The sequence below is a fragment of the Aptenodytes forsteri genome, unplaced genomic scaffold, assembly GCF_000699145.1.
Source record: "Aptenodytes forsteri isolate BGI_AS27 unplaced genomic scaffold, ASM69914v1 Scaffold132, whole genome shotgun sequence".
Lineage (NCBI taxonomy): Eukaryota > Metazoa > Chordata > Aves > Sphenisciformes > Spheniscidae > Aptenodytes > Aptenodytes forsteri.
In genome coordinates this window covers 2,200,160-2,215,287 of record NW_008795520.1, presented here as the reverse complement: position 1 = coordinate 2,215,287, position 15,128 = coordinate 2,200,160, and the positions used below count along the sequence as shown (strand labels likewise).

The 15,128-nt window shown below is 44.5% G+C and overlaps 1 protein-coding gene across 1 annotated transcript in view; it reads right to left on the bottom strand.

Moving 5' to 3' along the window:
- The window catches only part of PGBD5 (piggyBac transposable element derived 5), a 39,862-nt gene extending 25,534 nt beyond the window's left edge, over positions 1 to 14,328 (bottom strand). Inside the window, exons 1-2 of the mRNA XM_009281773.2 lie at positions 13,915 to 14,328; positions 5,241 to 5,375 (exon numbers count right to left, since the gene is read on the bottom strand). Coding sequence (XP_009280048.1) covers positions 5,241 to 5,375; positions 13,915 to 14,328 — 549 coding nt within the window. The remainder of the gene's footprint in view (positions 1 to 5,240; positions 5,376 to 13,914) is intronic.
- Positions 14,329 to 15,128: the final 800 nt, after the last annotated feature.

Below are 15,128 nucleotides of genomic sequence, written 5' to 3'. Positions count from 1 at the left end.
TCAGATGCTGACAATACAGAACCGCATGCATTAAAAAGCCAGAGCCTGGTGGGAGCCGGAGGAAGAAAGCAAGTAGGATTTTCCAGCCACCAGTGACTGACAAATGAAGGCGATCAGATTTCCTGGGATCCCCTCCCAGTCAAAGCCTGACCTTGAGAACCTCCTCAAAGCAGCCGCTACATCTGTGCGTTCCAGATGCAACTGTTCCAGCAACAGAGAAATTATCAGGACTCTGTTTAAAGCAACCCAAGGGCTCAGACTAACCTCTAAACAGAACTTAAACAGGCTGAAACACCAACATTTCTGAGCAGCTTTATTAAACAAATGCACAGATGGCTAACTTCCCTGCAACTCTGACCTTGAAAACAAAACTCACTCCAGGCTTATTTACCCCTCCCTTTCCCATTGACTGAATGCACTTATGTGGGGTGTTGTGAAATTATAAATTCTTTGGGGCACCACCTCAGTTTCTCTAAATTCTGGAAGTAAGTTCTTACTCTGCAAAATCAACAGGGTTATGAAGTATTCGAGCTGACTGTACTTACCCTGTTTGAAATCAAGAACGAACTACAGCATTTACTATAAAAGCATGATGTTTACGTTGTTTGGGTTTTTTTGCTGCAACTGAGAGCTCTGCCACTGATCTCAGTGGCATCCCCCTTCACTGAGACTGCTGCTCTTCAGGGAGAGAGCCATTTCTTACCCTCTCATGCAGTGGCCACCCTGATCCAGGTTGCACTTTTTAAATACCGCTATAGTGCAAGTTGCTGATTGTTCAGTAATGTGGGAAGACTCAAGCTGCAGAGACACAGTCCTTTTCCTTAATCTGTTCTGACTCATCACTTCTTCAGGGTAAACAGTGGAAGGTGGAAACTCACATTCAGTCCCAACACAAGGATCTAAAGGACTTCATAAATCTGAGTGACATGTTTCACAGGGATATTAGTGAAAATGAAATGCATTCTTGCAAGAACTTTCTGCCAGTGAATAAAAGCAAGTGCAGAGCCCATATAGTTGGGGGCAGGCAGGGGGTGCGGGAAGGGAAGAGTGTCCAGAATAGCCTCAGAGAACAAATTTCATCCCAAGGAATAGGAAAGGATACACACATCCATAAAGTCATTCTTCTCTGCCATGATATCACAGGTTTTTTAAGTGAATAATTAGGTTGATGAGCTAATTCCATTACCGCCTAACACAGTGATTAATATTGCCTGACCGTCCTTTTGCAGTGCTCTCTACCATCTACATACTGCCTTCCATTTTGTTGATTGATGGCTCTTTGGGTCAGGGACTGTCTTTAGGGTTATGTTTGTGCCATGGGCCTGTGGTTCAGGACAAGGCACTATGGGAATAGCTCGTCGTGCCTGACTCTGTGGGGTTCAGTGCATGGCACCAGCTTCCTGTGCTTCCTTCTCCTTCTGCAAAATGACCAGAAAACCTTCTTCTGCAGGAGGAACTTGATGGCTCTTTGGGTCAGGGACTGTCTTTAGGGTTATGTTTGTGCCATGGGCCTGTGGTTCAGGACAAGGCACTATGGGAATAGCTCGTCGTGCCTGACTCTGTGGGGTTCAGTGCATGGCACCAGCTTCCTGTGCTTCCTTCTCCTTCTGCAAAATGACCAGAAAACCTTCTTCTGCAGGAGAAGCTATGCAAGGACTAGGCCTCACTTAGTAAAAGTTACTCACGACCATGTTCATTCCTTATGAGCCACACAAGAAAAGGAAAGAGAGAGCATGATGCGTCCTACCAGGACAAAATAACTAGCCCTGATCAAATATTTGGGAACTCTCAGCATTTTTTCATGAGCCCTATTGCCATATCTAAAATGAAGACGAGTCTTACCAATCATATTTATAAATATCTTTTACAAGCAAGTGTTCCAGACTTTGAGAGAAAGAGAGAAAAAAACTGACATGACTAGAGTTTTGATTTAAATAGGATCTTACTCCGCAAATACTCTAAGAAAGATACAAACACTTCTAAGCTACTGTGATCATTTAAACTGCAATCAAAATATTAAAATATTGGTTTGAAAAGTGTTTTAGTGGTAACACATATGTAGGGAAATATATTGGATAGAAAGGAGGAAAGCAAAGAGAAGATGGAGCAGAGCGGGACACCTGAGGTCCTGCAAGCTGAGTTTGCTGCTCTCAATAAATTAGAAAGAAAGAAACGAGAAGGCGCAAGCCCTCTCCTGCAGCAGCAGCTGCTGCCACCTTGATGTCCAGCATCAAGGATGGATGAAAAAGGCAACAGTATCAGGGCAGTTTTGCGGCCTACTTTGCCAAAGTCAGCTCTCCTGGAGCCCTTCTAACCCTCTGAAAGGTTTTGTTCATGTTCCCAGCTGCTGTAGACATATATTTACTTGGTTTGAATGATGTGTCCTTCCTGCATGTTCCCACTGGGCCAGCTGACTGTGAAAAGATATTCAGCAACAAAGCTATTCACTGCAACAAGATGCTTTGCTTGAGAAATTCTGAAGCAGAGATATGATCTGAAATTGTGCATCCAGCTTAAAACAGAGACTTAACTGTCAGGGTGGAGTCAGGTTATCTGTATTACAGAAGATAGAAAAGTAGTCAAATACATATACATTATTTACATTACGCATACATAAGCCTATGCACCTTCTTACATGCACAAGCAATATTTCATTTTTATGCTACTTCTGTTCCATGAATGGCTTATTGGGCTGGATTTTTAACCAAACACCATTAGCTTAAAACATCAAATGATGAGACATCAAAGAGAAGTATTTATTCACACCCAAAAAAGTGATTCAGAGTTTTGTTCATGAGAACAAGCAGACAGAGGAATTTGGGGAGACAAACAGCTAAAACTCCTAACATTAACAACCGCCCTGTGAGCTGCCAACCAGGAGTTGTTCACAGAGTAGCTCAGCATGTGGCTTCAAAACACTGATATCAATTTTACATTAGGAAAACAAACCAACAAACTCTTTTCATTGTAGGAAAAGCAGATCACTGGGAAAACTGGGATGTCCTCAAATTGAGATTTTTTTAACATCAGGCTCATCATTCAGGTTTAGAGGACCTTGCTTTTGGCCAGGAGCATTTACAGACCTCTTGAGGTTCCTTCCATTCCTGAAAGCCAGTCATATGTAGCTCACTTCCCTCTTCTGCCTGGGCTGCCTCACCTTTTTATAGATATATATTATTCAGACTTTTGAAACTGAATTAGCCTGATTTATGAAGTGTTTATAGTCATATTTTATCCTGAATAAAATGACCTCGATATCATCATGTGGAAACAATAAGGGAGGGAATTAATCCAGACAGTATTATAGAATTTCTACATATTTCCAAGTGGGTGCTGTAAGGTTTTCTGACAGCAGACAGGTGATAGACCAGTCAGTCCTTAACTATCAGGCAACAAGTCTTTCTTTCATGATGGCAGTTTCACAAGAGATGGAGGGGAAGGTGTGCACCTGAAGGGGGAAAACACTGGATTTTCTTCTTGTTTAGAACAATTCTCTCCATACGTTAAACACAGAAAAAACACCCCTCTGTTTTAATACAGTAAATAAACCAAACAACCACCAAATAAGCGCTTTGGATTCTGCAAGATCTCTTGTACGTGTGACACATAACTGAATGTAGCATTTCAAGCATATCATAGTTGAAGATCCCCATCCTCCCCAGACTAGGTTTTTCCATTTTAGCATGAATGTTCATGTTCCTGTATATTCTTTTTCACCCTCCCCTAAGGTCTGTCTCACTCAATCATTTTAGCATGATGATAATTACAGCCAAGCCATGGAATGAAAATAGAAGGCGGCTGGTAAGATAATTCTGGACGTCATCTGGATGCAAGTGAAGCATGAGTACCTAATTCATTAAGGGAGCAGGAGGATTAGGGTGGTGCTGAGCATCTATTCTGTTTAATTTGACATTCCATTAATTTACTCTTTCAATGGACAGGATGGGGGGTGCAACATAATTATAGCTCAGAGTCGGAAACCTCTGGCATGTCTGAAGACTTATTAGTTTGGTGGCAGTTGGCTGGGAGAAGCATGGCAAGAGAGATCAGCAAACTTTGCACTCGCTGTACTCATTACGCTTCAGTAATAAGCTGCGTGTGGGACTGGTGGAGTTCACCTTGGAGATTAAGGACACTGCCTCTGTGTAGCGAATGACTTTCCAAAAGCCTTGAGAGCGGAAATTTCCAAGGATGCTTCACAAGGTGAATCTATTTTGTATCGGACAAAACAACTGCTTTAAAACCTGGATGGAAGTTGTATGATCCTAATTCTCTTCTTAGACTGAATAGCATTGCTGAAAATGCAAACTCCTCTTCCTAGTAAGCCTCTTTTCTTGCATAGTTACTCAAACAGTCACAGTGATTCACGGATCAAATTTTACTGCGAACAAATGTTCAACTGCAGCAAATCCACAGGCCCTGCAGTTTTGACGTGCATTCAGCCTGAACAGGCAGTGTGCACGTCCTACCTGCACCTCCAAACCACTGCTCTGAAACATGCAGGACACCATGTTTTCACAGAAGCCTTCGGGAAAAAGAAACATCAGAAAATATCTGTCCCCTCACCTCTAGGTATCAAAATAAATGGACAGATTTTTCAAGAGCTCTCAAAATACACCAGCAATTGGGGAATCTGACAATTTGAAAAGTTGTCCCTAATGCTTTACAACACTAAAAACAAACCCTTTAACACATCTCCCACTCAAGCTCTTACCTCACATTGAAGTCACATCAGATTTTATTTCTTTGGTAGAGAAGTAGAGGTGTGAAAAGAGATTTAATAGGAAACCCTGTTAATATGTTTCTCACAGAAAAATGGACATCTTGATACCATATTGATTTAGTCTATTGGACACCCCTGGCTATCACAGATGCAGCTTAGAGAGAAGCTGACTCATTAAAAATGACAGAAGTCACAGTACCTAGACATTTAGATAAACTTAGGACATACAAACAGACAGACCTTTTAACTCCATTTCAATTTAATTAGCTTAGGGCTGGCAGCCAGATGGACAGTATTAGAGACAGGCACCCTCAGTTAAATCATGCAGCAAACAGAGCATCAGGAACTTGTCGTCACCATCCGTCAGATATAGTATCTGAGGGAGTCAGAGGCCTGCTGCATTCAGATTGTAGCCTCCGGCAAGGCAATGAAGAGAAGTGACTGTTACCTTTGGTCCTGCAATACATTTAAGGGCCTGCTGGAACTCAATCGAGACATCCGAAGAGGTAAAACCCACCTGGCAGATGAAGCCAGTGGATGAGCACTGCCGAACCCAGAGACTGAATTTCCTCTTTTTCCTCTTGCGCAGCTCCCTCTCCGTGCACGTGGCAATGAAAACAGGATCCTCGTCAATCAGGGGCTCATGTAGTACCTGCAATTGGCAAGAAGGCAGGGGGAGGGGGGGGGGGGGAGGCAGCAGGGTATTTTTTTTGACCCTCAAAGGTGAGAAAAGGGGGGGGGGGGGGGGGGGGGGGGGGAGAAACAGAAGAGTATGTGATTGCTGAAAAAAATGGTGCTTTAAATTCTTCAAGGAAATACAATCCTTGCATTGTGCTTGTGCGCATCACCTCATACAAAGGAGCAAAACCACTTTTGTTCAATGCTACACGTGGTTTGCAAACACTGCAAGGCAAGGCTCTCACTTCTCACTATCAGCTACAGTTTAACATCCCTCTAAAATGGGGCCTCTACCTCTCACTATCAGCTACAGTTCAACATCCCTCCAAAATGGGGGGGGGGGGGGGGGGGGATTGTTAGCAGCATCCTTCTCCAAGCTTCATCATCAGCTTCATTTTGTTTGGCAGAATGTCTTCCACCCAATCATCCCCTACAATATCTTGTAAGGTACGCTCCTTGGTTACAGCAAAGGAAAACACACAGCAAAGAGGGAGAGAAGTTAAGGGAGAAAAAGATATTTTCTGCTGCTACTTAAGGAGGTGGTGAAGAGACGGAAAACATTTTTCCTGGTGGCAGCAGCTTCAGGGAAGCCTCTTGTGCCTCAGGAGCTGAAAAATTTGACAAAAGAAGACAGAAAGATAAGGGATCAGAAGCAGGAATAGAAAAAGATAAGGCAGACTGGAGCAAGTAATGGAAATCTGTGAAAGTGAAGCAATTTCTGCATTCTGCATCCAGATGATGTAAGTGGTTCCCTGTTCCTTATAGCTGTTTTGTTACACTTCTCTCCACTAATTCTGTAGCAAAGTCGTTAGGTTTTACACTACAGAACCCACCTATAGAAAAGCACTACCACCTCCTTGCAGCTCACAGGTAGCTGTGCATAACATACATATCCCTGACTGCACAGCGTGTGAGTTGTCTAGCAAGTCACTTGTGAGAGTATAAATGCTTGGAAACTGTTGAAAGGTCTCAGCTGATGAATGCTGACCAAATTCAGACATCTACATCTAAATCAGAGCAAGACACTGCAGGCTCCCCTCCTAGTACAGGAGGGGAAAGCAGTCCCAGCAGGCCATTAATTCATACCCTTTGAAAGACGTGTAAAATAAGTCAGATGGGTTATGATCTATAGGAGCCCATTCTTTTCCAGTGACCATCACCCCAGGAGACAGGCTCAGATACAGGTATCCACAATGCAGAGGCTCTCACCCTCAGACCGACCCTTTCCACATCAGCACGTCTGCTACTTTTGTGCACATCTGCACACAGGCAGTGGCGGAAATGAGAACAAAGCTGCATTAAACCTGGGAGCGATGCTCGCAGGAGAGAGTGGTGGGTAAGCAGTTAAGCGCCAGTGATGAGCAGCTGCTGGCCTCCTGAATACAAGACGTTCGTTGAACATCACTCTGTCAGCCCAAAATAGGCACCCGTGCCCTCCCCAAGCAGTGGTGGCTGCAGACTTTCATTTATACACACTCCACTTCTTAAACGGCTCATAAAACATTCACAGGGCCATCTGAAAGCACTCTTGTGAAATGTTCAAATTATACACCAAAATGCAGATGCGAGCAAGAAGAGCTGCACACAAAGCTATTTGTTCTTAAAGCTGCAGCTGCCCCATTTCCCCACTGGAGCCAAATCCTCTTCCTCTCTCAAGGTCCACATGAAACACCGCTCTTCCTTTCTGAAGGCCACCTGGGGCATTTCACACTTCCACCTCAGGGAATTCTGACAGCGTTTTGCAAATATTAAACATCCTCTCATTCACTTTCGCCTTTCTGCTTCTTCCATGCAGAAGGGAGGACCACATCCCTTGGGATGGGGTTGGATACACTGTTAAGAATTCCTCAGCCTCTGGAAAGGCCCTTTTATCTGCCAGATCCCACTGAGTGTTGTGGTTCAACTGTTATAATCTCCCCCCGCATTGGATGGAGAGCAGCAGAAAGAAAAGTCTGTATAAGCATCACTTGAGGACATTTTTTACCCTCCATCATGTGCTCAGCTCCCTCCTCTGCACCACAGCATCAGCTCTCCTCACAGCAGCTCTACTGCATCCTGCTTACCCTTCACGCTCTTTCTGCCTTCTAAGACACAGTAAGGCCTGTCAGCCTTAAATTTAGAAAGCAAATCTGAATTTTGAAAACCTCTCCCCATCTTCCTCTTCTCCCTGCCCACGCTCAGCCCTGCTTTCCCCTAGGACCCAGAGCTTCCCCTTCTTTCCCCTATTCCGAATGTTTAAGTCACTCCCATTTCTCCGTAAGAAGACTAATGCTCCACCAACATCCCTACTGAACTGCTGGGAAGAAGGAACGAAAATGGAAACAGAGTAGGGAAAGATTTGCTGTTGCTGCAAAGAGGGAATGTGGACAGGCAGGGAAACTGAAATGAAAACCCTAGAGCTTGCTCTTCTTGCTTCCTCCAGAGAGAGTGGGGAGACAAGTGTTGTCACCCCTCCATATGCAACCACTGCTTCAACAGCTGTAAAGGACTTTGCAAGCAAGGCACACAGGGCTGTGCCTGCTGCTGGAACAGCTGATCCCCATCTTATTTTCAAAGAGGGCAATTTGTTGCTTCTGGCACTGACATGGTTTTCTTATAACAAAAGTTAGCCCTGTTGCCACTGGCCAGTCCTATTAGTTTGTTCACCCTCCTCCATTCTCAGTCTCCTTGCTCCTCCTGAAATCTCAAACCCATCTCTGCCAAATCCCCATGCAAAGTGGTATTTGCTCCTTCCCCATTCCCCATTCCTGCTGTCGCTGCAATACCCGCTTTTCCAGCAGTGAGCTTACTGCCCCCAGGCACATTCTTTCCTGCTTCTCATCTTCCTAGATAAAAATACAGGTTTAATTGACTCCTACATGTACTCCTGGCCGCCTCTTCACCATCTTTGACTCACTCCCCAAGCCCTCCCCTCTTCCTATTCTGACTTCCTTTGATGCAAGATATCTTGTGGATTTCTTCATAGAAATCGTCTGTGTTTTCTTCTCTCAAATCCCCAGTTTTGTTTAGGTCTAAGCAGCTCCTCATCTAGTTGCTTCGATCCCCCACAGCTATCCCACTGAGTTGTTTTTTTCCTCTTTATAGCCATCCTCACCCCTGCTATATCTTCTTGCCAAGCTTTCACTCTTTGTTTTCCCCTCAATATGTACGTGCACTCCAAGTGTTGGAGTCCCATCTTGGAGTCTTGCCTCTCCAGCAATTGCTCCATCTCGCAACATCTTTCATTCACTAACAAAACAGCTAGCCACTCTCAGGAGTGCCTTTCTTTCTTCTCCATTTTAGATCATCTCTAAAGCTCTTTCCACTCCACAGTTCCACCCATCCTGCTCTCATCAGAGCCCAAATAGGCTTCTAGGGAAAGCCCAGAGACACTAACTCTTTTGTACTTGGACTGCCTGGACTCCATTGCCTTAGATAACGAACCAACATGTCCTTGCGATCGCTCATCTTCTCTTAGCTCCATGGCCATCCCCAACACAGGCTGTCTCTTCAGCCTGTTTCCTGGAGAAACTGCCTCAGCTTGCCTTGTCTCTGGCTTTTGGTGGGTAACATCCAGTTGCAAAGAGTCCCCTGGGTAACTGCACCTCTATGCACAGATTCAGCCATTGCTTCTACAATAGTAGCTTGTGCTTCTGCTTCTTTGCTCCAAAGCTCCTCCTGTCTAAACTAAATTCTCTGCTAGTATCTGACATCTCTGCTTGCATACCTAGCTGTCAGTTCTGATTTTATTATGCTGCATTTGAGAGCATCTCCTTCCCCTTAGGATAACCCCTTACTATCTCCTTTTTTGGTTACTGCAGACATCCCTCTGCTCCTGCTGCAGATCTCACTGGCCAGTGAATCTGAATGTCAGCCTTTACCTCCAACTCCTTGCAAGGTCTTCTGGGCCAGGCAGTGCCTGCACTTTCCATGCTTTCTGAGTAACAGCTCTAAAATGTTACTCATTTTAGAGTAACAACCCACCCACCCAGTCAAGTTCTCATCCAAGCCCACAGCCATCCTGCAACAGTTCTCCTTTTGGCCTCACCATATGGCAATCCTGCCCTACAGATTGCTGCTGGAAAGCCATTCTAGTCCATCACACTGGCCACATCACTTTTCTCTATTTCTCTCTGATAGCTCTTCTCCAATATATCAGACAGATTCTTTCTCTTCAAAGTCCTGTTTGGCCTATCCACATTTTACTGATCCTCTTTGCCATCATTCAAAGGTTAACTCCCACCTCTGATGGAGCCATGATTTCACACTCCTCTGCCCATTTGTTCAGTCTTCAATCGACTCTCTTTAAAGAAAAAAAAAATCAGTTCTTACAGCACTCCATTACCATTAGGTAATTTAAAAATAGCCATAAATGTTCATCATTTTCTGTTGTCAAACTCTCCCTAAAATCTGGCTTCACCAGAGGATCAACTGGCCAAGAGCTACAGGACATCAGAAATTTACCTTGCTATTCAATATTCTTATTGCTCCTCTCTCTGTCTTTCTCTTGCTGCATGTCTTATACTTGGCCGACGTCCTGTGAATACTTAAGTCTTTGCATTACACTCACAGAAGCCCTAAGACAGAAGAGTCCTGGTTTGGGACCAGCACCTTTACTCACAAAGAATCATTTTGAAAACAGGAAAACTGAGAGATAGAGGTGTGACTTGAGCAAGATCTTATAATTCGGAAATGCCCAATACCAAATAAACATTTAATCATGAGGACACAAAAGAGCTATGAGTTGATCAGCCTGGTTTTGCCCCTCTATGTTTTCAGAGAAGCTGTAGTCTAACGCTGTGAGCTGGTTTGGAAGAACTATGTTGAAACTGCTTAGCTGTACCCTATGGTACCACCAAGAGCGGAACACAAACAAGCCCCCTAGTAACTGGCCAAACTTTAGCACCATGCCCTTGGAGCAAGAGGTTGGAGTTATGTCTCTCTTTTTGCCAGGGAGTTCACTCCTGCCTGAGGTAAGGGCTTAAGCCGACTGTTCCCAGCTGACGTTTCACTGGGCAGATGCAGAACTGTTTGGTTCCAAGATGCCAAAGAGAAGGTTACTTTGGAGGGAGAGGGAAGAGGAGAGTGCCCAGGGTTGTGCTCCTGACCTCTCCCATGCCAGTCAGGGGCAGCCAGAGACAGCAATCCTGTCTAGTCACATCCCGCTGACAAGCATATAAATACTCAGCAGGCACAGAAGGATATTTGAGCAGTGATGTTATTTTCCTGAGCTCCTCTGGTTTCTGGAATTCAGTGTATATCTTTGGCAGGTGAGTACCCTTGAATTTGTTGCAGTATACCTCCTGAGCTCAGGCAGAGCATCCTCCCTGTCTTCAGGCTTCCACTTGTAGACAGTAGCACAGCTACGAAGCTAAGCAGCAAAGAGACGACACCGATTCGAGGAACAGACCCCAAACTCCACCTCTTGTTGCTCAGGTAGAGGCAGCAGATATTTATACAGAAGACATTGGGGGGGATAGGATGCAGCGAATATTCCTGTCATTCCTATCTAATCTAGGTCAGAACGCCATTTTTTTTACTTTGGAAATTGAAGCTAGTGCTGCTGATACACAATTATAACGTTCTGGGCTTTCAATACCTTCATAAGCTGGAGAGTAATTATTTCCTTTTGTTTGCTCAGTATATTTAGAAAAATAATTATAATTCACTAGATTGTTTTCCTTGTTTTGGTATATTGGCATTGTTCTCTCTCTCCCTCCGTTTCCTTTCATAGCAACTGTGGTGTCATTTTTGCATGGACTTTTTTTTTGGGGGGGGGTTACACATGAGAAAAAAAAACCCCTAAATATTTTCTGACAGAAATTCCACTTGAAGAATCTTTTCTAGCTCTCCAAAAAGAAAAGATCAAATCTATAGAAGAAATAACTGTGAAGGCAGGTGTTGCACTGCCTGCTGGATGCAGACTGTCTGCTCTGTCCATAGGGGTGAGTTAAACATGGCATCTTCCTAACCCATGTTCTGTGAGTCCACGCTGCCAGAGGAAGAGAGTCAGTAACAAGTCTACCTACAAGCCCGAACAGCCTTGCTGCATTCAACAGCAAGGAGCCCAAGTCATTCCTCTGCTTGATGCTACGTACTTACAAGACGTTAGTCTAAAGCTCGAGCATAGATCGTGGCTCAGGCACAAGCCACCCGGATACCACAAGTCTCATGTGTAAGATACAGGTGTACTTTAAGCAACAAATCCATTTTGAACTTGGGATTCCAGGTATCACTGATTACAGAAACCTGGGCCCCTCTTCCCAAAATGCTTTCAGAGACAGCACATCCAAAAGCCCATCTGAATGGGTCTTTCCCCTTGGCTTTTCCCTTTGTTTCTGTGCAACTGGGTTATTATTTTTAATTATTTCTATTATTTCTCACTGGGCCTGACATTCTGGGTTTGATGTTTACTGCAGTCTGCTAATCTGCACTTAAGACAATTTCCAGGGAGAGGTCTTTCCTGCTGTTTTGAGCAGATGGGGTCCACGTCTCTTGAGACGGGTATCGTGCAGCTCTGCCTGATGGCACCCAGGAGGACGTTAGGCACAAGGCTCCTTTCAGGAGGAGGCCTGGAACATCCCCCAGTAGGCTACTGGTGCTACACTAGAGTATTTTTAACAACAGATTCAAAACCTTTTTCGTTCTCACAGAGTTACTTTTGATGCTGTATTTTAGTGCTTTTTGTTCCACTCAATACCACTGAAACATGCTGTACAGAAATCACTGACGTAAACACTGACAAGGGAGCAGAGAAGTGGAGTGGGAAGGAAGAGAATTGGGCTGTCACTACTTCTTCCCCCTTTCTTTTTTTTAAAGTAGCATCTCTGCTTACCAAGCTCAGCGCAAGCATACATTTTGCTTGTGGAGATTTAGATGTTTTGCCACTGCAAATAGGACACTATGATTTTCTCAATTCAGTTCTCAAACCTTGCTCGGGAGGGGGGAAGGGAAAAGAGATATACATGCAAATCAAATTTTATCCTTTAATGGATTTGCACTCACAGCATGTCCCACAGCACACCATTATAAGCATTTACATTAGACACAGTGATCACATTTCTGAAGTCTTTATCTTCCGCCCATTGAAGTCAGTGGCCATAAGGATTAGATTTCATATCTTAATGAGAGCTGGGTCCCAACAATACCGTGTCTCTCACTGCCTGTTTTGTCTTGATGGAAATGCACCTTGCTGACATGGCTTAGTGAGAACCCTCCTCCCTTCTCTACCGTAAACAGCTTTTTAGACAGCTGTGTTGTTCTGAATTATGCAGGTATGATTTTTATTTGCTATAAAACAGAAAAAAAACCTGTAATCACTCCCAATTTACTTTAGGCACACTTAAATGGATGTGATGCATGTGGGCAAAAATGTGATGCTTCAGAGGGGAAACAGGAGGAAAAAGAGGACGATGGATATAACACTCTTTCCAAATGTCTAGGTGAAATCTACATATTCTGAAAACAGTTGATGATTGAGAAGTTTTTTCAAGCAGTAACATATTTCATGCTTATTCCTTTTTCTTTCCAGACTTCTGAATGTGACCAGTAGAAACAGCTCCAAAAGGAGATCATTTATACTGGAACAAAGTTTACATAGTCTATGATGAATGTTAAGAAAAGATTTCTTTGCACTTTTTTAAAAAAAATTGTTCCAACTGTACAGCTGTAGTCAGACAACCATCAGCTACATAAGTTTCTATATTTAGTTCCTTACATTGTCTGCCCAGTCTACAGAGCAGTCTCCCTACAGAATGGCATTCTGCTGTACCCCTAATTGTATCTGGAAATGAAAATTCATTGGTATTCCTGGTAGTCTAGAAATATTTCCAGTTCACTGGCACTTTGGTTGTAAATCCACACATCATTAAGTTTTTCCACAGGAGCATCACCCGTCATTAAAACCCAGAACTGGCACAAGGCACAGGCACTGCTGCTGAGGGCAGCTGACAACCACAGCGAGCAAAGGCACCTGCCCCCCTGCTTATTTTCCCTTTGCCCAGTCGTGAGGAGGTAACTGTGCTGCTGGACCATATGGCAAGCACCTACTGCTAAGGTCAGGGACGGTCACTTCTCGCAACCTCAGCTCCTGCATCCAACCCTCAGCCTGCAGCAGGAGCAGCTACAGGTTTTCCCTCCAGCCCAGCTGCACCAGCTCTGCCCTTTCCACTCTCCCTTACAGGAGCAACCTGCAACCTCCCGTCCTCAGGATAGCAATACCTAGTGGTGCCAACCTCACTGAGAAGTCTCCAGGCTTGTTTAGACCACTAAAGCGAACAGCCCCAGCTCAGAGAGTGTCATTCCTCTTGAAACATACCAGGTACCTGCACTGCAGAGCTGTAAGTCAGACATTGCTGAGCACTCGCATAGGACAGTGCTGTTTGCTCTCATGTTTCATGGAGGCACCGCAGCGTGGCTTCACACTGTGAAGCCCCAGCTCTTTCTTCGGGCAGCTGTGCTCTGCGCTTTCAGTCATAGCAAGACAACCTAGAGCACGTAGGTTAGATGTTCCCTGCCAAAAGGTTAACTCTTACCTGGGCTTGCGAAGGTCTAAAAGCTGAGTCAAAGCCATTCTGCAGAGAGTCCAGAAAAGGCTGGATTTTGTAGAGGCCATGTGTTGTCTGGCTTGAGCGGAAGGCCACAATGTGGAAGTACTTCAGGATCTTCTCAAACCGTGATTGTGTCATGATAAGTGCAATGCTCTTGTTGCTGTAGAAGCCGCTGCTCCAGATGCTGAGAACGGACTCACAGTGGTGGATGCTGGTTGATATCATGTAGCCTAAGAAGGCCTTCATTTCCGTCAAGGTGACATCAATCCAGGCATCGTCACTACCAAACCTCTCCTGGTACTTCTTGGCATACATGTTGGTTTGGACCACCATATTCTTTAGTACATTGTCAGGGACAAAGAGTTGAAAAAAGTCCATGGCACTGGCAGTCAGGGGCATTTTTCGTGTTGGACCTAGGACAAAAGCAAGAAGGGAAGATAAGCTCTCTCCTGATGATTACAAGGCATGTCCAACACCAGCAATTTAAAGCAGGATTAACTTTCCTAAAGCAGGAAAACAAGGCCAAAGTGATGGCATGTCAGCTAATTCCTTTGAAAGTGTACCCACTGTCTGACAGATCTCATCAGGAAACTTCCCCCCTATATCCTCTGTCTTCCTCCTATATGATAGAAATACAACACACTGAACAGTTTCCTCCTCTGCTCTGCACACTCATTAGTTTGTAGCATGCAGGTCTGTGAGGCAGCATGCATTTAATTTTTCCACTTATACACTATCTGTACCTTTTACCCTGAGCAGCTTTTTTGACCTTTTTCTGGATAGTCTTTTATTTGTCCATATGCGTGTCAAAGCAGTGCCTTCCTCAAAACAGCCCAGAAGGAAGGTGTCCGAGCCCTCCAGAGAGAGAGTGCTGCCCCCATCCCAGCTGACATGATTCCTGGGCACTAGAACCTGATCCCACCTTTTCTTTTGCACCTCCAATTCCTGCCCAGTTCATTGTCATCAATCCTGTAACTTTCAAAGCTGCTTCTGCTCTACACATAGAGCCATTCAGATTGTGTCTATGCGCTTTTGAGTTCTGTGTCTGTGCCACCACATTGGAACCTTATCCTGCACTCTGAGATCCCCAAGACAGCACGCTACCAGAACAAGTCAAAGACACCATGTGGCTAGTGTCGCTGTACCATGTCACAGGGAATATTTTTAGCATTACAATGCATACGCTGGTCCTCTTCCTC